Source organism: Aplysia californica, unplaced genomic scaffold (assembly GCF_000002075.1).
Source record: "Aplysia californica isolate F4 #8 unplaced genomic scaffold, AplCal3.0 scaffold00085, whole genome shotgun sequence".
In the NCBI taxonomy this organism is placed as follows: domain Eukaryota; kingdom Metazoa; phylum Mollusca; class Gastropoda; order Aplysiida; family Aplysiidae; genus Aplysia; species Aplysia californica.
In genome coordinates this window covers 848,449-872,342 of record NW_004797355.1, presented here as the reverse complement: position 1 = coordinate 872,342, position 23,894 = coordinate 848,449, and the positions used below count along the sequence as shown (strand labels likewise).

At 40.4% G+C, this 23,894-nt stretch overlaps 1 protein-coding gene across 1 annotated transcript in view; it reads right to left on the bottom strand.

Annotated features, from left to right (window-relative positions):
- Positions 1 to 13,417: 13,417 nt before the first annotated feature.
- The window catches only part of LOC101861797 (neuropeptide FF receptor 2-like), a 31,451-nt gene continuing 20,974 nt past the window's right edge, over positions 13,418 to 23,894 (bottom strand). Inside the window, exons 4-5 of the mRNA XM_005094597.1 lie at positions 23,715 to 23,892; positions 13,418 to 13,714 (exon numbers count right to left, since the gene is read on the bottom strand). Of these exons, the coding sequence (XP_005094654.1) occupies positions 13,418 to 13,714; positions 23,715 to 23,892 (475 nt within the window). The remainder of the gene's footprint in view (positions 13,715 to 23,714; positions 23,893 to 23,894) is intronic.

Genomic DNA, 23,894 nt, shown 5'->3' with positions numbered 1-23,894 from the left:
TCATCATCATCATCATCATCATCATCATCATCATCATCATCATCATCATCATCCTCATCATTGTATACAGCTGAGAATTTTAAAAAAAACATCATCATCATCATCATCATCATCATTGTATACAGCTGATAATAAAAAAATTATCATTATCATCATCATCATCATCATCATCATCATCATCATCATCATCATTATTGATAGAGCACCCATACTCATACACTACAGCTACAGGCATTTTGCAATACCTTCATCCTTGCTCTTTCTCTCTTGCTCGATCGGCCGATCCTGTCCGTAGTGGGCACCCCGTATTGAGCAGACACCCAAACTATCACAGCACAATCGATGATGACATGTTATAAGAATATTCACATCAAATTACGAATATAAGAGTTCTATAAATAGGAAGGACTAACTATGTAATTTTAGCCCGAAGTTTAGACAAAGAAATAAGGGCTTTCAATACCCTCTCGTTGTAGGGAAAAAAGCAACAACAACAACAACAACCACAACACAAACAACAACTACAACAACAACAAAAGATTTGTACAGTTGAAACTGTCTAAGAATGCCATCCAACCACCCATTATCCAGGAGAAAAATGGTTACCTCAGACAAATAGATCTATCCGTTTTACACAGCGCGATCGATAATACAATTTTAATGTGACAAGAATATTCACATTCAATTACAAAGATAAGAGTACAATAAATAGGAAGGACTAACTATAAAACACGACAATTTTTCTAATGCTAAAACAATTTGTGTCGTGACGAGGTGGAATCTTGGGCTCGTCAATTTTTTGGTACATGGTATAGTTATTGGTATCATCTCAAAGCTTGTTCCTTTGTCTTGCTTTCAATGAAAAAATACCCAACTGTCTTGAATAGAAGTGAAGATAACTGCGATTGAAGAAGGTGACGTCATCTGGTTTCAAAGGTAGAATTAGAATGCAAATGGCCGCCAAAGTTTGGTAATTCAAATAGCTAACGAGTCCTTGGAAACTGAAAATTACCATAAATACTTTTGTGCCTTTAATCAACAATTTTTGGGGAAAATTCACCTTGAAATATTATGTTTTTGTATGGGCATAAAAGGGGCTGAGCTCAAAATAAAATTGGATAAAAATTGACTAACTGGCGGGAAAATGGCTGTTCCTCCGATTTCGTTATTTTGACGAGCGCCTGATTTTCCCCACGATGGCTCCCATTTGTGGAAAAAGAGGCTAAAACAGCACCTGGACATGGATGGCTGGTGCCTCTAGAAATAAATCATTGATGGTCAGGTCAGGTCAGGCTCCCATTTGTCTTCAAGAAATACGCAATGAGGGAAATAGGATTCGGCCGTTTGCTTTATACAGATGGCTGTCGAGAGCAGGTTCGAATGTCAAATGTGCGAGTCTGTGTCAAATCAAATTTAGAAACATTCCTATTTGAGTTTTTAAAATACGTGCATGCCCCTGTCGTAGCTTCCAATCGACATCTCAGTTTTTGTCTTCGAAAATACGAGCATTACTGAAATGTGAGACAGCCTTGTGAAATCAGGCGCTCGTCAAAATAATGACATTGAAGAAATAAGCCATTCTCTGTCGGTTTGGCAATTTTCATCAGGTTTTTTTTTTCGTTGTTTTTTTGGCTAAACTTTTTTTATTTCCATTTAAAACACATTTCTGTGTGGATTTTACTCGGAAAACGTTGAATAAAGGAGCAAAAAAATGTAAATTTGAGCTTCCCAGGGCTGTCTAGCAATGGAATTCATCAAACTTTGGTGCCCTTGTTCTCTCTATTTATACCTGTGAAACCTGTCTGCCCCCACCTCCTACAATCGCAAATATCTCGACTTCTATTAAAGATAGATGGTTACTTGTTCCACTGAAAGCAAGACAAATGAACAAACCTTAAGATGATAATTAGCTCCATATTCACAAATATTGACGAGCCCCTGATTCAACCACGTTGAGACACATATTAGCAATGAATGTGGTTGCAAGACAGAAAACAAAGCTTAATCTTTTTTTAGTGCACTTCAAGAGAGATCAAATCCTTTGATTAATTAAAATGTCAGCTGAAGTTAGTGAGGTGCAAAAAAACGCGAATTTTTCATGTTGTTGTAATCGCCCAATGCTGAGTTCATAGTTGTGTGATGTGAACTCATATCACTCAACACTTGCCTCGAGCGTCTTGATTGGGCATTTTTGAGCATCGCAAAGATGTCATTGGCTGCGTAAGCAATACACAACTCACGAGTCATCACTCACCACTGGAACACACTTGCAACTTGTTGTCAGTGGTGAGTTTATGCTCACTCAGTTCTGGGCGTATGCCTATAAAACCCGCGCCTCGAAATGTTGCATTCATATCGAAACGGACGAGCTACAGACATGCCAAGGTTATCAAGGGAAAACAGAGAAAGAGCTGTCGGGCGACTGGCGGCCGGTGAGTCGGTGGAATAGGTGTCCCAGGTTTTTGGTGTCCACCCAAGCACCATTTATCACCTTCGGAACCGATTCCAAGCGACAGCGACCACAGCAGATCGACCAAGAAGCGGAAGACCAAGGGGGACAACTCCGGCCCATGATTGTGTCATCATTCGTCGGCACCGCCGTGATCCGTTTCTGCCGGGTGCAGAAACTGCAAGAACAATCATGGAAACGACTGGAAGCCAACTTAGCTGCTGGACTGTGCCTCGGAGGTTAATGACTGCTGGTCTTCACTTCAGGCGTCCTTACCAGGGAGCTGTCCTAATACCAAGGCATCTACAGCAACGGATACAGTGGGCACAGGCGCATGTCAACTGGCAGAACGCACAGTGGAGGAAAGTCCTCTTCAGTGATGAAAGCAGGTTCTGCGTTGATCCAATTAATGGCCGTGTCCGTGTGTGGCGTAGAGACACGACTCACTAAGACGACAACAACATTCTGGAGCGTGACCCCTGGGGTGGCGAGAGCGTGATGATGTGGGGAACCATGGCGTTGAATCATAGAGTGGGACCTGTCATCAGAACATTGGTCCAGGACGTGGAAACGGCGTCACGGCTCAGTGCTACATTGCACAAGTCTTGGCACCTCATGTGGTGCCCTTTCTACAGAGCCATCCTAACTGCCTATATCAACAAGACAGCGCACGACCACATACCGCACGTGCTACCCAGAACTTCTTGGCGCACAACAATGTCAATTTATTGGCACACCCACCTCGCTCACCTGACTTGAACCCTTTTGAACATTTGTGGGACATGATCCAAAGACAGCTTAACCAGACGCAGCCACGGCCTCGAACAGCAGCCCAATTGATTGCAGCCATCATCCAAATCTTCGGTGGCATCCAAAATGGCCAGATCAACCGTTTGATTAACTCTATGAACAGAAGATGCCTCGCTATAATCGCTGCACGGGGAGGCCATTCGCGTTACTAAGTTTGCTCACCAAGGTCAAGGTCAACGTGAGCTCAGGTGAATGTGCTGGACCCTCAGTTCATGTCAGCTATGTCACTCAAGAAGTGTGCAAAGTTTCAGCTAATAAACACAACAAATAACTTGAAACCTATGTGTTGTATTTTGTCAATCATTGTGTTGTAATAAAAATTCACGTTTCTTTTGCACCTCAGTATAATTAATAAGATGAATCTTTGGAGATAATTTCTTTCTGTCAGAATACAACGTGTTATGTCACTGTTGCACTGTGTTGTAAAGCGCTCAAAGCCTGTGTACTTTTATCGGGGTCGAGCGCTATATAATGTAAATGTCATGTATTATTATTATTTTCATTATTATTATTATTATTATTATTATTATTATTATTATTACTTGTAAGACAATCATAGTTAGTCCTTCCTACTATTCTCATGTTCCGTGAGGTCATACATTAAGTGCCGCAGATTAGAGGCCTCACAAGAGAGCAACAAACATCCGAAAGACATCATCAAACACAGATCACTTTTGTTGTTGTTGTTGTTGTTGTTGTTGTTGTTGTTGTTGTTGTTGTTGTTGTTGTTGTTGTTATCGGTTTTTTAAAGCAAAATAAAATAATCTTGTTGGGCTCTTCGTAATTCAGAACGATCTCTCCTGAGACACTCGAGAGCCTAGATAAGATAAAATAGATGAGAAAAGAGGTAAGATCAGGTAAGATATGACAAGATCAGGTAAGATATGACAAGATCAGGTAAGATATGACAAGATCAGGTAAGATAAGATAAGCTAGAATACAAGAATGCACAACTCAGTCGCACAAGTCGCTACTTCAGAAGTTCTATATGACATTTTAGCCGTTCTGAGTTATGAAGACCAAGAGGTCAGAAATCAAATTTATGTTTTATCTACTCTATTAACATCTTAAGATTTTTCGTAGCCGTAGTCGTTATCGAGATATTCCAAGAATTGCATTCGAAAAAACTTGTCATGTTGTGAAACAAACAGAAAATGATGTTGAATTTCTTAATACTAGGAACTGAGCAGACAGAGCTTTGTACTTCAGAGGTAGCGTGGTGTACCCAAATAGTGTGTCCGTGGGCACTAACTCTCGATCTCCTTGTCTCTGTATCTTTCTCTCTCTGTCTCTCTGTCTCTCTGTCTCTCTCTCTCTCTCTCTCTCTCTCTCTCTCTCTCTCTCTCTCTCTTTAGGTCTCTCCCACACACACAAATACACACACATACATACACACACACATACACACACTCACACACACATACACACACGCGCTCACACGCGCATGCACTCACAGTCTTCTCTCTGTCTTTCCCCCCACAAATCAAGCACACCTGAACCCAGATTTATAGACTGCTTTCTAAGAACCAATTAAATGACTGCCAACAAATTCATAAACACAAAGGGACAAACACACACACACACACACACACACACACACACACACACACACACACACACACACACACACACACACACACATACAAGCACAGTCGTCTCTCTCTGTATCCACCCCCTTCCCCACCCACCCCACCCCAAAACACACACACTCATCAAGCACACCTGAACCCAGATTTATAGACTGCTTTCAAAGAACTAATCCAACGATCTGCCCTCAGAGTCACAACACAAGATATAAACACTAATAAGTAAGGGCGTTTTGTACAATGACACCGCCAGGGTCGCAGTATCAATACCGGAGCTAATATTCTAAAGTTTTCTTCAACGATGCTTGTCTCGGTTAGTGTGCTGACGTTGGAATTGAAAACCTGGAGGAGTCTGACATAACCAAGGATTGTCACGAGCTAAAAGAAAGACAACGACTGTTTAAATTGCTGCTCTCAGTATTGTTAGTTTTGTTTTTTCTTTTTCTGTTTTTCTATTTGGTTTTCTTTGTTGTTGTTGTTGTTTGTTTGTTTTGTTTTGGGTTTTTTGGGGAGTTTTTTTTGTCTTTCTTTCTTTCTTTTGGGTCGGTTCTTGGCTTGTTTGATTGCTGTTGTTTTATTGGAGGGGAGGGAATTTGGTTTAGTTTTTTTCTTGGGGGTGGGGAGGTTGTTCATGTTTTTGTTTGGTTTGTTTTTTTTACTCTTGGATAATGGGTCCCAAGGGAGGTAGACATGATAACATTTGTACATTTTCACTTAAGTCAAATCTTAGTTTTGAAAAGTCGATTTTCCTAAACCCCCATATAATTGGTTTTCGATCCATAATACGTCATTGCAGAAATCTGATAAGTGACAGGGAGAAGGTCAATGTCTCCAAGCTTCCAATTCCGCGGGAATGAACCTGGAACCTGAAGCTGTCCATCCGGGCAGACGACAATCAGCGCGGGTCTGACAAGGTTTCGTCTCATAAAGGGAAAAGAAAAAAAGGGGGGGGGGAGTAAATCGATTAAAATCATGCAGGGGTTGTTACCTAGAAGCCAGTTGACGCTCGAGATTATACTTCCGTTTAATATTTCTCACAAAAAGCAGTAAATCCTATTTGTAATATCATACGAAAATACAAGCTCAAAAATTTAAATACCAAGGGTATAATAATATAATTACATCCGATGCTATATGCCCCAGTAACTCCCCCCAATAAAAAAAATTCAGCTTTTAAAGATATTTATACAAAATGATCTGAATCTTGAAAAAAGGTAGAAACATCTCTTGAGCTATCAATGACTACCAAAATAAAAGTTCTAAAAGGCTATGTTTGGTCCATCGCAAGCTTCCTACACGGCTGTGAATACTGGATCGTCATATCAGACAGTGAAAGTAAAAATAAATAGAAGCAACAGAAATGTGGTTTCCTAGGAGATTGTTGAGAATTTCGTGGAAGAAAAAGAAGTCCAGTAAGGTAATACTTACAGCAGCCCACGTGGGCAAGTGGCTGATAAAGACATAAAAATAATCAGGAAGAGACAATTAATGCAGTTTCAGGGACACGTGACTAAACACATGTGTCTCGACGCGGTTGAATCAGGCGCTCGTCAATATTTGTGAATATGAAGCTATTTCTATCATCTTAAGGTTTGTTCATTTGTCTTGCTTTGAGTTAAAAAAGTAACCCTCTATCTGTAATAGGAGTCGAGATATTAGCGATTGTAGGAGTCCAGTAGCCCAACCAATAGACTCCCAACGCCCATTATATAGACTGGACTCTAAGGACAGTATATATATATATGGCTGTGAATGCTGGACAATCACTAAAGACAGTGAAAATAAAGTAGAGGCAACAGAAATGTGGTTTCTTAGGAGACTGCTAAGAGTATCGTGGAAGGAAAAGAAATCAAATGAGGTAGTGCTTGATGAAGCCCACGTGGGACGCTCAATGTTAAAAACAATCTGGAAACGACAAATGCAGTTTTTGGGACACCTGAATAGACATAAGGGTCTTGAACATCTAGCTCTCACTGGCAAAATTGAGGGCAAGCGAGGCAGGGGTAGGCCCAGAACAACATACTTAGGGAACCTAAACAAATGGGTAACAGGGACAAATCAGGGAAACGTAGCTTTTTTGAGAGCATCCGAGCAAAGGAATGAATGGAAAATCATGATCGTCGATGTCTGTCGCAGATCTGGCACTGGATGATGATGATGACTCTAAGGACATAGGAATCACACTCATCACCACAGTGCGAAATTGGGTTTATTTCGCCAAATATAATCAAATCCTGAATTGTCTCAGAAGGCTGAACTGGGAGAACCCGGTAGGCAATAATACGGATCTGATGGAAGGACGTAGGCGTGAGATACACGGAACGTTTAAAGCTGAGGTCAATGCGTTTTCTGGCTTCAGAGTGTTACAGATTGTGAATAGAGCCGTCTTTGTGGTAAAAGTACGATGCTTAAAGAAGGTAATTTCACTTGTGTGAGTGGGGGTGGGGGTCAGAGAGAGAGAAAGGGAGAGAGAGGGAGAGAGAGAGAGAGAGAGAGAGAGAGAGAGAGAGAGAGAGAGAGAGAGAGAGAGAGAGAGAGAGGGGGGGGGTTCTGGTCCTGATTTTGGTTTCGTAAAGAGGTGTTTTGTGGATTATTATTATTATTATTATTATTATTATTATTATTATTATTATTATTATTATTATTATTATTATTATTATTATTATTATTATTATTATTATTATTATTATTGTCATTATTGTTATTGTCATTTATATCGATATCAATATTCCCAAGGACGCAATAATACGGATCTGATGGAAGAATGTAGGTGTGAGAAACACGAACGTTCAATGCTGAGGTCAAAGTGTTTTCTGGCTTTAGCATGTTGCAGATTGTGAATAGTCGTATTTGTTGTAGAAGTACGATGCTTAAAGAAGGTAATTTCACTTGTGTGTGTGTGATTGGGGAGGGGGGTCAAAAAGAGAGAGAAAGAGGAAGTGAGAGAGAGAGAGAGAGAGAGAGAGAGAGAGAAAGGGGGAGAGAGAGGGGGGGCAGACGACAGACAGACAGACAGACAGACATACGGACAGACAGCTGACAGGCATACAGATAGACAAAGACGGACAAAGACAGACAGACAGAGTATGAAAAGAGCATATTAAGTGGGTGTTGGCGAGGGATGGGGGAAGAGAGAGACAGACAGACATACAAAGAGATTGAGAGAGCGAGAGAGAGAGAGGGAAAGAGGGAGGGGGAGAGAGAGAGAGAGAGAGAGAGAGAGAGAGAGAGAGAGGTGGAGAGAAAGAGAGAGTGGAGGGACGGGGGGTGCTTATGTATGTGTGTGTGTGTGTGTGTGTGTGTGTGTGTGTGTGTGTGTGTGTGTGTGTGTGTGTGTGTGTGTGTGTGTGTGTGTGTGTGTGTGTGTTTGCGTATTGATGTTTTATTTCCTAACTTTCCCATTTCTGTCTCTTATAAGGTTTGAATCATCCGAGTTTTACATGACGATAATTGCAATTTCGAAAGACCTTTGCGCACCAAAAAAATTAAACAGTTTTTGTTTTTTGGTTTTTAATTTTTGGTTTTTGTTTTGCTTTGTTTTGTTTTTGGCTGCTGTTGGGTTTGCGTTTTTTTTATCAATCCAGCAGGTCTGAGCTGACGCACAGCATCGATATTTTGAGAGACTCTCACTTCGTCTACGACGGTTGATTTAACGTTGCTCTTTGATGAAATTAAGAACAAGAAACAATTTTGCTGCTATCATATCAAGAGGATGATAATATGAGAGCAGGTGTACGAATTTAATTAATTTTTCAGTACGGTAGAATTATTTATGAGACGGGATTTTATTATCTTGTTTAGTTATAGCAAGAGTTGTATGGCACTTGCAACACAATAAGGTCTTTTAAGTGCAGAAGGCTCGAGGTGTTACGAGAGAGTAACAAACATTTTTAAAAAGAAGGAGGAGAGATCGCGAGGACAGAAGTTTGTTAAGAAAGAAGGAGCAAACCGCACCAGAGCACCTGCCAACAACCCTCGGGTATTATTAATTTGTGAGGCAGCGTGGTGGAATCAGGCTCTCGTCATTTTTTTGGGCATGTAGAGTTATTGGTATCATCTTAAAGCTTGTTCACTTGTCTTTATTTGGATGGAAAAAAAATATCCATTTACCTTGAACATAAGTCAAGATATTTGCAAATGAAGGAGAAGGGGGTCACCTGTTTTCAGAGGAAAAATTAGTGAGAAAATGGCCGCCAAAGATTAGTTATTTCCTTAGCTTAAGAGTCCGTGGTACCTGAAAATTTACAGATTTTGTTCTTTAATTAATGTTTATCAGAAAAATCAACACAGAAATGAGTTCTTTAATGGGAATGAAAGGTGTTGAGCGAAAAAAAAAAAATTGATAAAAATTCACAAACCAGCAGAAAAATGCTTCACTTTGATTATTTTGACGAGAGCCTGATTCCTCCACGCTGCCTCCCATTTAGTCTGCCAAATTTAACGTTCATCTCCAAAAGAAGATTGTCAAGTACTCCAAGAGTAGTCTGAAAAATACTACATGTATAAAACCATTTTGATGGCTAAGCACAGGATGTGGTAGTGGGTGGTTGGCAGGTGCTCTTATATGGTTTGCTTCTTCTTTCCTATCAAACATCTATCGTCTTTATCTCCCCTTCTTCTTTTTAATGTTTGTTACTCACTTGTAACAGCTCTAATCTTCTGGCGTTCATATGACTTTATGCAGTTGCCAGCGCAGTAAAACCTCCACTACGACTATTTTAAAAAAACAGGACTTGGCTGTATCCACTCACTTTTGGGCGAAATTTGAGTAATTGATATGTGTAGTGACATTGTATACCTCTCTTTTATCTCTGTAAACATCTGAACCGTAGCTTCATTCACTATCGAGATATTAATGTTTCTTTTTGGTTTTTTAACTATGTTATAGAGACTTCAAAATCGTCGTAATATCAAACTCGTTTTTGTCAAAACTTAAAAGTGAACATAGTCACTTAATACGTTTAGCCGTCGATTTGTGAGGCGAGCTGATCAGATTTATTGGTTGAGTTTATACAATTGATTAGTATGAAACGGTATAAAACATGGTAAACTTAAGAAATAGGCATCAGTTGAAAATCTACTTTTGGGTGTTCCAGAATTCGTGGCGTAACTTATAGTCAAATGCCTTCTTAACTATTGAACATAGATTCTCCAACATTTGCACAATATCTTATATCTATATCAGTTTGTCTTAACAGAAGAATACTTTTCCTAGCACCGGTCCACTGTATTCTAGAACATTGCCCAGTGGTTTTTTTCGCCATAGTATTTTCACATTTGAAAGAACAGACTAATGGCTGTACTTAACTCTCGGAGATGTAGAAATAGATTTTTTCATTTGTATCAAGACACGGTACAATCAGGCACTCATCAGTTTTTAGGCATCTGGGATTATTGTTATTATCATAAAACTTATTCATTTGACCATCTTTCGATTAAAAAAATTACACGTCGAGTATCTTTACTGAAAGTTGAGATATTTGGGAAAGAAGGAAGTCTGGGCCACTTAGTTTAAGAGGTAAAATTAGCGAGAAAATAGCTGTCATAGTTTGGTGTTTCCCAAGCTAGAGCTTTTCAATGGACATGTCCCGAGTGCAGGGATGTTGCTTCCTGAAACAAGAACAAGAACAAGCTAGAGAGTCCTTGGAAACTGAAAATTAATGTACATTTGTTGTGCGTTTAATTAATGTTTTTCTGTAAACTGACATAGACATATTTTTTCAAATGAATATAAAAATTGTTGACCCCAAAAAACAAAATTTGGAAAAAAGTGTCAAACCGGAGGAAAAAAGCCGAAATCTTCGATTCCATTATTTTGACGAGCGCCTGACTTCACCACGATGCCTCCCATTTCGTTCTTTAGCATATTATTTTACACATAGATTTCTTTTTCTCCTTGAACCCCCAAGATAAGGTACATCCAGTTTTTCTTTCCCATAACATTTGGATTTGTTGGCGAGTTAGTAATGTAGAATTTGGTCGTCTCACGTCCAAGGTTTCGAATATGTGAGACGTTGTGGTGAAATCAGTCGCTCGTCAATAAATGTGAGGCAGCGTGGTGAAATCAGACTGTCGTCTAAATAATCAAAGTGAAGAAACTTGCATTTTTCCACAGGTTTGTGAATTTTTATCAAATTTTTGTTTTTTGGCTCAACACCTTTCATGCCCATTAAAAAACTCATTTCTGTGTAGATTTTTCTGAAAAACGTAGATTAAAGGCACAAAAAATGTAAATTTTCAGTTGCCTCGGACTCTAAATCTAAGGAAATAACTAATCTTTGGCTGCCATTTTCTCACTAATCTTACCTCTGACAACAGGTGACCCTCACCTTCTTCATTCGCAAATATCTCGACTTCTATTCAAGATAAATGGATTTTTTTTCATCCAAATAAAGACAACTGAACAAGCTTTAAGATGATACCAATAACTCTACATGCCAAAATATTGACGAGAGCCTGATTCCACCACGCTGCCTCCCATATGGAATCAAAGAAACCCGCATTTCTTCCACGTTGGGAAATTTGTATCGATCTTTTTGGGGGGTGGTTTGCTCTACACAATAATGTCTGTGCGGATTTTACTGAAAAATGTTGGTTATAGGCGACAAAAAAATGTAAATGTGAGACAGCGTCGTGATATCAAGCACCGGGCAAAATAATCAAAGTGAAGAAACTGGCATTTTCCCGCCAGTTTATCAATTTTTATCGAATTTTTGTTTTTTCGCTCCACAACTTTTATGTCCATAATATTATAAAAACTCATTTCCAAGTGAATTTGACTTTGAAACGTTGATTAAAGAGACAAAATAGTGGTTTTTTCAGTTTTCAAAAACTCTGAAGCTATTGAAGTTGACTAACTTTGGCGGCCATTTTCTCGTTAATTTTATCACTGAAACCAAGCGACCTTATCTCCTTCACTTGAATTTATCTCAACTTTTGTTCAAAATAGATGGCTATTATTTTTCCAAGAGAAGTAAGGCAGATGAATAGGCTTTTCGCTGAAACGAATACCTCCACGCGCCCAAAAATTGACGAGCGCCTGAATCCACCACGTCGTGACACAAATGTTCAGTTTCCAAGACTTCCGAACTGTTGTGGCCGTTTTGGGTTTTTTCCCTAACCTTACCACTGACACCAGGCGACTCGCGCCTCCCGCAGTCGCAGACATCTCGACTTCCATTCAAAATAGAAGGGCATTTTTTTTCATCGCAAGCAAACAAAAAAAATCCCACCATAAAAAACAAGCTTTAAGATGGTACCAATAACTCTACATGCCCACAAACTGACGAGCGTCTCATTCAACAACGTCGCCACACATATTATCGTCTCACGTCTAAGAGAATTGAATTTAGTGAAGGAAATTTTCTTAAAGATCAATCGCAATAATTTTTATCTTTTCCAAGGCGAGATTATGTTACATGTATGTCAAGCTGACAGAAATCGTGTCGACACCTTAAAGAAACAGGTTTATTTTTCACGAACACGATGCAAGTGGACTGATTAAAGTTTCCTTTCTTGTGTGTGTGTGTCGTTAATGTTGAAATGAGATCTTTTTGACCCTCTGTAGAAAAACACGATTTCTCCTCGAGTCCTCTTGTGTTACATTCTGTTGTGCCATGTGAATTAAGACAGTCCCCATATTGTAATGAAATGCTTGATCACTTTCTTCAGAGTATCAAAACGTTCGTCTGAGCTACTGGTATCTCTCTCAAGTAAAAGAAGACAACTGTTTTAATGCTTTTCTTCATAATTTCTGACTGGAAAGATCAAAATCTATATTAGGCCTTTCACATTCCTTGTACGTGCAAAAGATCTGACCCTGCAATGTCATGTGACGATGAGACGGCTTCTGATTGGTATTTGGTCCTGGCTTTCGACAAATGGACTCGATCATGACCTAATTTTTTAAAATTCAAAATTTGGAAGTTTGATCAAATTGTGTTAAGCTACTCCCTAGAAAATGATGGTCCTAGGAAATCCAATCGACCCTTCAAAAGCACAGCAGAACAATACAAAAGCAACAAACCTGGCCTACGTCCGACATTTACAAATTCCTTTCGATACCTCGCAGTATAAGAGGATAGAAAAAGTAAAGTAACAGTGGTAGTAAGTGCATATTATCCAAAACTGAAAACTCGAGCCGCCAAAGACTGTATCGAACCATAGCAAAGAAGAAGAAGAAGAAGAAGAAGAAGAAGAAGAAGAAGAAGAAGAAGAAGAAGAAGAAGAAGAAGAAGAAGAAGAAGAAGAAGAAGAAGAAGAAGAAGAAGAAGAAGAAGAAGAAGAAGTTGAGTTCTTCCGTCACCCTTTCTATCTTTGTATTTCTGTATTTCACCCCCACCCCCCCTCTCTCTCTCTCTCTCTCTCTCTCTCTCTCTCTCTCTCTCTCTCTTTCTCCCTCTCTCTCTCTCTCTCCTTCTCTCTCTCTTTCTGTCTCTCTCTCCCCCCCTCTCTCTCTCTCTCTCTCCCTCTCTCCCTCTCCCTTCCCCTCTTTCTCTCTCTCTCTCTCTCTCTCTCTCTCTCTCCCATCCCCACTCTCTCCCTCCCCCCACCCTCCCTCTCTCTTCATAAACTAAGAAACAGTAGGCTCTCTCGCCTGTAAGGACAGTGACGCAGTGACATTGTGCGCCATGGGACCGCCACAGTTCCCGCCCTGTGGGAACGGAGACTGGCCCTCATCAGCCGGCGTCACCACGTTCTTCCTGGTCTGATGACGTCGACAGGTGAACAAGGCCTTGAACCCGGCTCGGAAGTTCCGGTTGTAGACGACGTACAAGAGGAAGTTGTACGCTGTGCTGAATACAGACAGGACTATTTTTAGCATGAAGATGGGCCCGATGTCCGATACGTCGCTTTTGCCAGTTACTTTCTGAGAACGAAATAAGAAAGAGAAACATCTTGTTAGCAAATATAGGTCGAGATACTTTCTGAGAAAAAGAAAGAAAAACAGCCTGCTAGCTCATAAATAAGGGTTGAGACGTCTCAACAAGATGCTGTTTTATTTCTTTTTCTAGTTTTCCTCGCACATTATAAATGATATATACTTGCCTGCCTGCAGAACATCCGTGTCTTCACATCAAATATCTTCTTTCCTCTAATTGTGGTGGGTAATTTATGCTTGTAGCTTGATACTCTTAAAACGTTTTCGTGCTATAAATGTTGGTGTATGCATATCTCAATTTAAACCGGTATAGAGGGGCTCTCGTGACCTTGAGGTTTAGGTGTTTGTCTGTCATACAAATGGCCTGGGTTCGAATCCGGGTAGCGACGAAACATTTTTCTTCCCTAAAATTGTCTCCTTTCACCTCCTTTCCTACTCTTTTGCAGTGTTCTGTCGTCTGCTTTTGTCTCCACTTTCTGCCCCCTCCTCTTGGCTGACTCTTTCTGCAGCCTTTCTAGAGCTATGCTTGGATCCTTCTTACTACTGTCTTAAAGCCACACCTCTGATCTTGAGGTTGGTACATCTGCACCTATCCTTTTAGGACAAGGGCGAACAATCTCGGAAGTGTCGTATGCAAGTTGCGCTCGTTAAAGATCCCGTGGTGGTCTAAAGTAGGTAAGAGTAGGCTTCGGTCGCCACTCGGACAAAATTCATAATTTCCTACCAGCTGAAAATGTTTAATGTGTCCTGCGCGCTCATAATATTATCATGACCTAATGCAGTTGCAGGCGCCGTAAAACACTTACCTAAACCAGTTTTGATGAAGCAGGGCCTAGACTCAAGACTTGTGAGAGTTAATGAACAGTCTTTGTACAGCGGCTGTCCCCCCTCAACAGAATAATTTATGTGAGGCAGCGTGGTGAAATCAGGCGCTTGTCAAAATAATCAAAGTGAGAAAACTGGCATTTTTCCGCTGGTTTGTGAATTTATATCAAATTTTCGTGGGTTTTTTTTTTGTTTTTGTTTTGGCTCAACACTTTTCATGCCCGTTAAAAATCACATTTATGTTTGGATTTTTACTGAAAACCATGATTAAAGCCACAAACAAACATATAATGTACCTTTTCAGTTTCCACGGACTCTCAAGCTAAAGAAATAACTCATCTTTGGCAGGCATTTTCTCATTAAATTTACCTCTAAAACCTGGTGATCCCCACCTCTTTCATTCGCAACTTCAACTTCTATCTTGTCGATTTGGGTCACAAAGCCCCCGGTATGGGTAAGTTTACGCACATTTATAATTGTGAGGCAGCGTGGTGGAATCAGGCTCTCGTCAAAATATTCAAAATGAAGAAACTTGCATTTTATGAATTTTTATTAAATTTTTGTTTTTTGGCTCAACACGTTTCATGCCTGTTAAAGAACTCATTTTTGTGTGGATTTTTCTGAAAAACGTTGATTAAAGGCACAGAAAATGTAAATTTTCAGTTACCACGGACTCATAAGCTAAGAAAATAACTAACCTTTGGCGGCCATTTTCTCACAAATTTTACCTCTGAAAAGAAGTGACCACCACCTCTTTCTTTCGTTAATATCTCGACTTGTCTTCAAGATAAATTTATACTTTTTTCATCCAAATAAAGACAAGTGACCAAGCTTTAAGATGATACCAATAACTCTACATGCCCAAAAATTGACGAGAGCCTGAAAAAGAGAGAAAGAGAGAGAGTATGTGTGTGTGTGTGTGCTCGCGCGTGTTTGCATGTGTGCGCGCGCGTGTGTGTGTGTGAGTGTAATAGTGTGAGTGTGTGTGTGCGTGTGTGCGCGCGCGCGCGTGTGTGCGCGTGTGTTTAGGGGCACCAGAAGGAGATGATGAAGACGAGAGATAATTTGGGAAAATATATTGACCTGACGGATCTATCTGCACGCCATGTTTTTTTAATCACGTGTCTGGGTCTCTTGCAGTGTGTTTTTCAAATCTTAGCCAAGCATTCGTCTAGAGCCATTGCGAACTAGAGTACTCTAGGTAGCTTCACCAGAAACTCGACCTCTGTTGATAACGAGAATGTGGACCAAAAACGTGGTTGGTTCCAAAACGAGGCCCCAAGCAGTATTTCCGCTACATCATCGAACGACGTTTATTTCCAGAACTTCTGGGTGATTATAGACCCAGGACAGTAAGATATGATAAAGAAGCGTATATACAATTTTTTAAATCCCCCCCACCCCCAGTTCTTCCTGCTCAGTGCTCAGTACCTAGTTTCGAGAAATTCGACGTTCAATATTTTGAGTTTCAGAACTAGTCAAGCTCTTTTTAATATTTTTTTAAATACTTCAATTCTTTGAATATCTTGGTAGCGACTTCTAATGACCCTACGATTTTGATAGAGCTGACAGAACATTTATTAATCGATGTACAGAAAAGTGGGAAGACATGGAATAACATCAAGAGGCTAACCCAGGATAGAGAAAAGTGGAGGGTGTTTGTCCGTGGCCTATACCCTGGTGCAGTGTGAGAAAGTGTTTGTCCGTGGCCTATACCCTGGTGCAGGGTGAGAAAGTGTTTGTCCGTGGCCTATACCCTGGTGCAGGGTGAGAAAGTGTTTGTCCGTGGCCTTTACCCTGGTGCAGGGTGAGAAAAGCAATGATGATGATGATGATGACAGAACATATATTTATTTGGTTTCTGACCTCATGGTTTTAATAACTCAAAACGGCCAAAAATGTCAGATAGAGCTTTGTAATTTTAAGGAGGCGAAATATCGTTTGTCTAATGAGAGGCTTGAGCTCGCGCGCGTGTGTGTGTGTGTGTGTGTGTGTGTGTGTGTGTGTGTGTGTGTGTGTGTGTGTGTGTGTGTGTGTGTGTGTGTGTGTGTGTGTGTGTGTGTGTCTGCGCCAACATTCAACGCTTACGCCCTGACCTCATGTGAGTTCTCCACCCTAATAACTAGGAGTCTACATAACAAGAGGGGCCACTCCTCTCTTTGAGCCAATTAAAAAAGTGTCCTCAAAATTCGGTGGCGCCCTCTTCGCTATTAATGCGCACCCTTTGCGAACAGAGTTACCCTACTTGTGTTTTAAAAAAATCAAAGTGAAACTAACAAGTTTTTGAATAAATAACAATTCATATTTCGGAAGAACGTTCTTTTCAAATGGTTACGCTGACAAAAAAACAACCTTTTCCGGAGAAAGAGGCTACTCTTTTTCTTTGTTTAATTTGACTTTAGACGGAAATGCGAGAGGTCGTTAAAATAAGCAAAACCTAAAACTCCGCTCTGAACGAACCCGAACAGCTAATGAACAGCAGTCGATCTGCGCACGCAAGGGGGTGCTATTCCTATTCTTCTTCTGGAGAAACGAAAGAGAGCTTCAAAACAGACTGCAGCGCCATCTGAAGTAAAAAGCGGACTTCCGGCGGATACTTTTTTGGCTGAGTGGACCATCTTGTTATGTACTATCTTTGAAAATAATTGCATTGCAAACCATTTTCCACTGCTGAGACAAGATTGGAGTTTGCATCTTGTGAAGACGATAGTGGTCTATTCAGACATGTTTTACACCATTGTCTTCAATTAAACCGTCAGCTTTATGTTTTATTCACGATACACCCATTCTGTAAATCATTGTCTTTAAGGTGGGCTCTCGTGGCCTAGAGGATATATATAAGGTATCCATTTTTCATTCAATAGGTCCCGGGTTCGAATCCTGACAGCGTCGGAAAACTTTCTTCTCTAAAATGTTCTCTTTTCCAATTCTTTCCTGCTCTCTAACAATGCTCTGCGGTCTGCTTCCGTCTCCATCTTCTGCCCCCACCCCCTCACCTCCTTTGCCCCCACCCCCTCGGGGGCTCCTGACTCTTTCTGTACAGCACAGACGTCGGTGTTGAGTAAAGAGAAAACCCAATGAATTATAACCGACATAGGAATACAGACGAAGAATCTAGATACAGGACACCCGAAACTGATTCTCGAATGGGGAGAAAGTTTGTGTCACGACACGGTGGAATCAGGCGCTCGTAAGTTTAAGGGCGTGTAGATTAATTGGTATTATCATCTGAAAGCTTTTTCATTTGTCTTGCTTCCGATAAAAAAGTACCAGTCTATCTCAAGTAGAAGTCGAGAAGATATCAGCAATTGAAAGAGATGGAGGTTCTCTGGTTTCAGATGTAAATTTGGCGGGAAATGGCCGCTGAAGTTTAGTGACTTCCTTAGCTTGGAAGTCCTTGGAGATTGAAAAGTTACAATTTGTGTGCCTTTATCAAAATTTCTTAGTAAAATCCTCACAAAACAGGTGTTGAGTCTAAAACCAAAAACTCAATAAAAATCGCGAAAAGAGCGGGAAAATGCCGATTTCTTCGATTTTGATATTTTGACGAGCGGTCTGTTTCACCACTCTGCCTCACATTTGTGTCTTGTATCTCGGTCTTTCTCCTGGGATGTTTTATCTCTCTACGACCAGGTTGGCCCAAGAAGGTAACGTAAGGAAGCCGCCTCCAATATGATCTAGACTGTGTCTTTGGGAGCGTAATAGTCTATAGAAAAAAACCCATCTACATTAAGAAAAACAAGAATGATGTAAAGAAATCCCCATTTAACCAAATAAGAGTATAGACGAAGATTAAGAAAACGCTTGGGAAAGATCTGTCATATTACACCGATTTTCCAGTAAAAGAAAGTTTAGAGTGCAGACGTTTTTATGCTGATATCTTATATCGGGGAAGTAAAGCAACGAAATGTGAAAAATATTGTCTAAACCTTTGAAAATGTAGGGTAGTCATTTGAAACTAACCATTACATTATTTTTCATCCACCTAATTAAGCTCACATTATCAAACTCGAGCAAGTATTCAAAAACAGGAAGTACATTAGTTCAAATTATGGAGACCACTAAAATTCGTAGCCATAATCATCGTATGTCAGAATATGAGGTATGTATTCATTACATGCAAAAGAAAATCTGTTTGCTTTTTATTTCGAGCAAAATATTATGTTACCGCAATATAAAATGTTTAATTCACATAAATGAGACTAAGATCATCAGATATCTGATTTTCCTTCTATCAAAGTTTGTGACATATGTGAGGCAGCGTGGTGGAATCAGGCTCTCGTCAAAATAATCAAAGTGAAGAAACTGGCTTTTTCCCGCAGGTTTGTGAATTTTTATAAAAATTTTGTTTTTTTGGCTCAACACCTTTCATGACCATTAAATAACTCATTTCTGTGAGGATGTTTCTGAAAAACGTCGATTAAAGGCATAAAAAATGTAAATCTTCAGTTACCACGGACTCTTAAGCTAAGGAAAAAACTAATCTTTGGCGGCCATTTTCTCACTAATTTTACCACTGAAAACAGGTCACCCCCACCTCCTTTATTCGCAAATATCTCGACTTGTATTCAAGATAAATGGATATTTTTTTGCATCCCAATAAAGACAAGTAAACAAGCTTTAAGAAGTTATCAATAACTTTACATGCCCAACAAATGACGAGAGCCTGATTCCACCACGCTGCCTCACATATTATACATTTCAATGACGACAATGACGATCTTCACAAACAAACAGAACAGAAATATCTTATTCGTCCGCCTGACAGATAATGTCGAGCTCTCTGTTTATCTAGGGGACAATCTGATGTATTTTTGAATGTGAAATTGCTGGGACCAATTTTATTATGGTTAGAAAGGAAAATATATTATCTTATCTTTCTTTTTTTGACATAGTACTTGTAGTTTGCAAAATGTTTCCCTCCTCACACTGTAGTGACTGGTAAATTGGACTTACCGCAAAGATCGTGTATAACAAGATAGTTCAATCCTCTTTTTGAGCCAATTCAAAAAAGTGTCTTCAAAATTTGGTGGCACCTCTTTGAATAAAAGATCAGAGTTAACCTATTTGTGAGAAAAACAATAAAAGTGAAACTAACAAACTGTTTTATTCCTATTTTTCTTAAGGAGAAAGGAAAGAGAGCTTCAAAGTCTGCAGCGCCATCTGAACCAATGCGCGGACTTCCGCGGACATTTTTTGACTGAGTGAATTATCTTGCTATGTACGATCTTTGTTCAGTGTCTACGTCTTGAGGAAATAGAACAAAACTTAATGTGTGTAAAATGTACGGTTTCTATTTTAGCAGAGAGAGAGAGAGAGAGAGAGAGAGAGAGAGAGAGAGAGAGAGAGAGAGAGAGAGAGAGAACGAGACAGACAGACAGACAGACAGACAGACAGACAGACAGACAGACCCCCACACACACAGACACAGGGAGAGAGAAAGAGAGAGAAAATAGAGGGGGAGCTGGGGCAGAGAGGGGGTTGAAACAGAGGATAGAAAGAGACGGAGAGAGAGAGAGAGAGAGAGAGAGAGAGAGAGAGAGAGAGAGAGAGATAGCAAGAGAGAGGGGGGAGAAAGAAAGAGAGAAAGAGAGAGATGGAGAGAACAAGAAAAAGAGAGGGGGAGAGAAAAGAAAAAAATTGTGCGAGATAGAAAACCCTCAGAGAACTACTCATATCCTACATAAATACTGTTAGGCTTCCCTCGAAAGTCATTAAAAAATCCCTTTAAAGTTACTTGATGTAAGGGGAATATTATCATGGATCAGGCTAATTTAGTCTGACTTTTAATGGATTTTCAGTTAAACCTCAAACTACTCTTAGGCTGGTCGCCTCAGAATAATGTAACCACGGCTTTGTAATTATGCATAAGATCTGGCCTCAGAACGTTTTACCGCTGCCAATGCCTTGGATTTCGACGAAATAAATTTATATTCAGACTTATATATCGGTTCTATACTCTGAGAAATAAACTGTGAGCTTTCACAAACCTTTACAGCACTAGATGCACTCACAACGTACCTCGTCAACTGATATAGCAATTTGTCTGTCTGTCTGTCTATCTGTCTGTCTGTCTCTCTCTCTCTCTCTCTCTCTCTCTCTCTCTCTCTCTCTCTCTCTCTCTGTGTGTGTGTGTGTGTGTGTGTGTTGCTCATTTTTTCCTCTTCACCAGTTCACACAGGGCATTAAAAAGCATAAAATGAAAATGGAATGTAGGAGTGAACTAGGATTTTTATGATGAAAGTAATCATTACCATCTTGATGCTCGTAATGTGGATTGTAAAAAAATAATACTATACTTTTCTCGGCGTTTACTCTATTTGTTCATTACCAACTCACCATCCAGCACAGCGTGCCAACATTTTTAAAAAAGAATTGATGGCAACAAGGCTAGAGGGCGACCGAGAAAGACTTGGATAGATGGAGTCAGGGAAGCACTAACAACTCACGGCATCCCCCTGACCCAAGCTCTCCGGCTGGTGGCAGAGAGACGTCTCCTTCTTCCCGCGACACCCAAAAGGGTAGAAGCAGCGGACAGAAGTAAAACGTAGAGTCAGTTTATTTATTTAATTTTTTAATGGATTGGCCCCCGGATATGCACGGTAAAGGAAATTTAGATCAAGGGAAATCGGGTGCAAGGAGGATTTAGTCCTTTAGTACTTTACTTACTTTTACTTGTTCATCTTCTGTTACTGTTACGAGTGGAGTGGAGATGCAATTTTCTATGGTAGGTCTAATCCCAAGATCTTTCAGTTGGGATTTTTATGAGCCTTTAGTTTCTTTCCAATTTGTCTTTTTTTTCTATCTGCGTATCGAAATACGCGTATCAAAATTGAGGATGCCCTCAAACAATCCAGCTCTGAGAGCATACAACACTAAATATTATGGATGGAGAGCCAGAGGAAGACCAAGGCGACGATGGAGTGAATCTGTGGCAGACACCCTCAGAGCTCACGGGATGTCCCTCCTACAGGCCAATCGCCTTGCTGCAGACAGACGCCTGTGTCTCCCCACGACACCCACCGGTACAAGCGGAAGAAAAAAGTAAAAGTAAGTATCAAAATGCTGATGAAATTACAATTTAGTTTGTCATTGTGTGCTTAGTATGTTCTTTGGATCAGTTTGATCAATCTTGCTTTTTAGTCTTTATTGGCAGAAGGGGGAAAAACGAGGGGTGGGGGAGGGAGGGGAGGGGGTGAAGGAGTGAAGAAGAGGGGCCTGAACGAAGCTTTGTTTGATGTTGAAGATTTTTTTTTTTAAAGAATACTGGATGAAAAAAGATGGGAAGAAATAGGCATTCCTCCATCCAATGAGTTAACACCCTAATTGAGGATTATATTCCAGCAGTATATGGAGCTGTGTCGGCGACATGAGGGTTTACGGAAGGAGGGGGAGGGGGAGGGAGCTGTTGTTTGTTCGCGTTTGGTTTTCTTTTGGTGTGTTTGTTTGGGTTTGTTGTTGGTTGTTTGTTTGTTTGTTGTTTTTGTTGTTGTTGGTTGTTTTTGTTTTGTTTTTGTGTTTTTTGGGGGGGCGGGTGTATTGTTTTGCTTTTACTTTGTTTTGTTTTTTTTGTGGGGAGCGTTGTGTTTTTTGTATGTTTGTTGTTACTGTTATTGGGGAGGGGGGGCAATTGAGGAGTGTTTGTTTTTTTTTGCTTTGTTTTTTTTTTGTGGGGGGGGAGTTGGGGGAAGGGGGCATTTTTACAGTCACTCTCTTCTGTTCCGGCTTTATGTCGACTCTTTTTTTTGTTTGAGTATCTCGTTTTATCTAATCAAATACTTGATGAGATTATTCCAAACGGTAAATACTGGCAGTGACCTTTGGTATAAGTCTTTTATTTGTTTTTAATGTTGATTCCTTTAAATGTCAGCCCTGCGTTTTTAGACCTAAATTATTTTTTCTTTGTTTTTTTTTAGGGGAGGGGGAGGGGGTCGTTTGTCTGTTCATTGTTTTTCTTTTTAAGCTGAAGAGAAGTTAGATCTCTTGAGAAAAGATATAGTTTAGCGGCTAGCTATTCAGAATTATTAATCCCATTTTTTTTTCAAAACAGAAAATACGTTAGAGCTTTCCAAGAGAAAAAAAAAGAAATTATTTAGAACTTCTAAGCTCCTTTTCGTAGGAAGAAAATCTAAAAATATAAAATGAACTTCAAGAGAGCAACGTGAGTGAAGTGAGAAAAACTTCGCGTAAAATAACTCTCCGGATACGACATAAGAATTTTAATCCGAAGTCAAAATTAGAATTTATTTATAGCTCCTGCGGGGCCGATTGCTCACGAATCACAACCCGGCCCGGCTAAAATTGAGCCAGCAGCTTTCCAGCCGACACGTCTTTTGTCGGCATGTGTCGTGTCGTGTCTGTTGACACAGCCAAACGACTTTTCCCTTATTTCTTATACTGGGTGCCCACTACAGATGGGATCGCCCGACTCGGTCGCCTCACAAACAAACGTGTTTGTTTTCAGTTTCAGGCGATCGAGTCGGGCGATCGGCCCGATCCAGCTGTAGTGGGCACCCCGTATTAATAAACAAACGGTGCTCTATTTCAACTACCGACTTTCCGAGAGACGGACGGAATCGGGTCGGTTGGAGTCCGTCACAGTGGACACGGGCACTAACAAAAGCCTCCATGAGAGAGGAAAGAGCAGGGTGAGTAGAGTCAGCACGCTTTTTGTTTTGTTTTTTCATTTAAAAAGATTTTTTTTTTTATAAAACCGAGTATACTTATCAAAAACTGCAACCTACTTTAAATCCGATTTCCCCGCCCAATGATCGTGCTTTTTTTTTTTTGGGGGGGGGGGTGTTTTTTCAAATGAAAAAACTTAGGCTCAATAATCTCATAGAGTGTGCTGTGGCGCAGAAACTTCCAGAAAATACGCGTTATCTGGTATTGCCTCTGTACAATTGGTTGACGAAATATCTATTTAGAAGAAAGCTCTAACTTCTTCTCTGTTTAAAAAAAAGCAAACAAACGAACAGCAACAAAAAAATAATGAAAAACAAACAAACACCTTCGGCCACCTGAGCGAAGTACGGCAGCCAGGAGAGAGCAAAGGGCAGAGCCACCAGATTGGCAATGTGCTTTTTTATTGGGGGGGGGGTGAACTAGATAGCTCTTACTTCTTTTCACTCACAAACGAACAAACAAACCGTTCTGAACTGACCTCCAGCAGTAGGAGAGCGAAGTACGGCAGCCAGGAGAGAGCAAAGAGCAGGGCCACCAGGATCAACATTTTGACCACGTTCATGCGGCCCTTGTAGAGAGCCTGGGCCTGGACCAGGGCGGCGTCGGTCACATGGGCGTGGCCAAACACACCGCGACCGTGGAAGAACCACAGGATGCT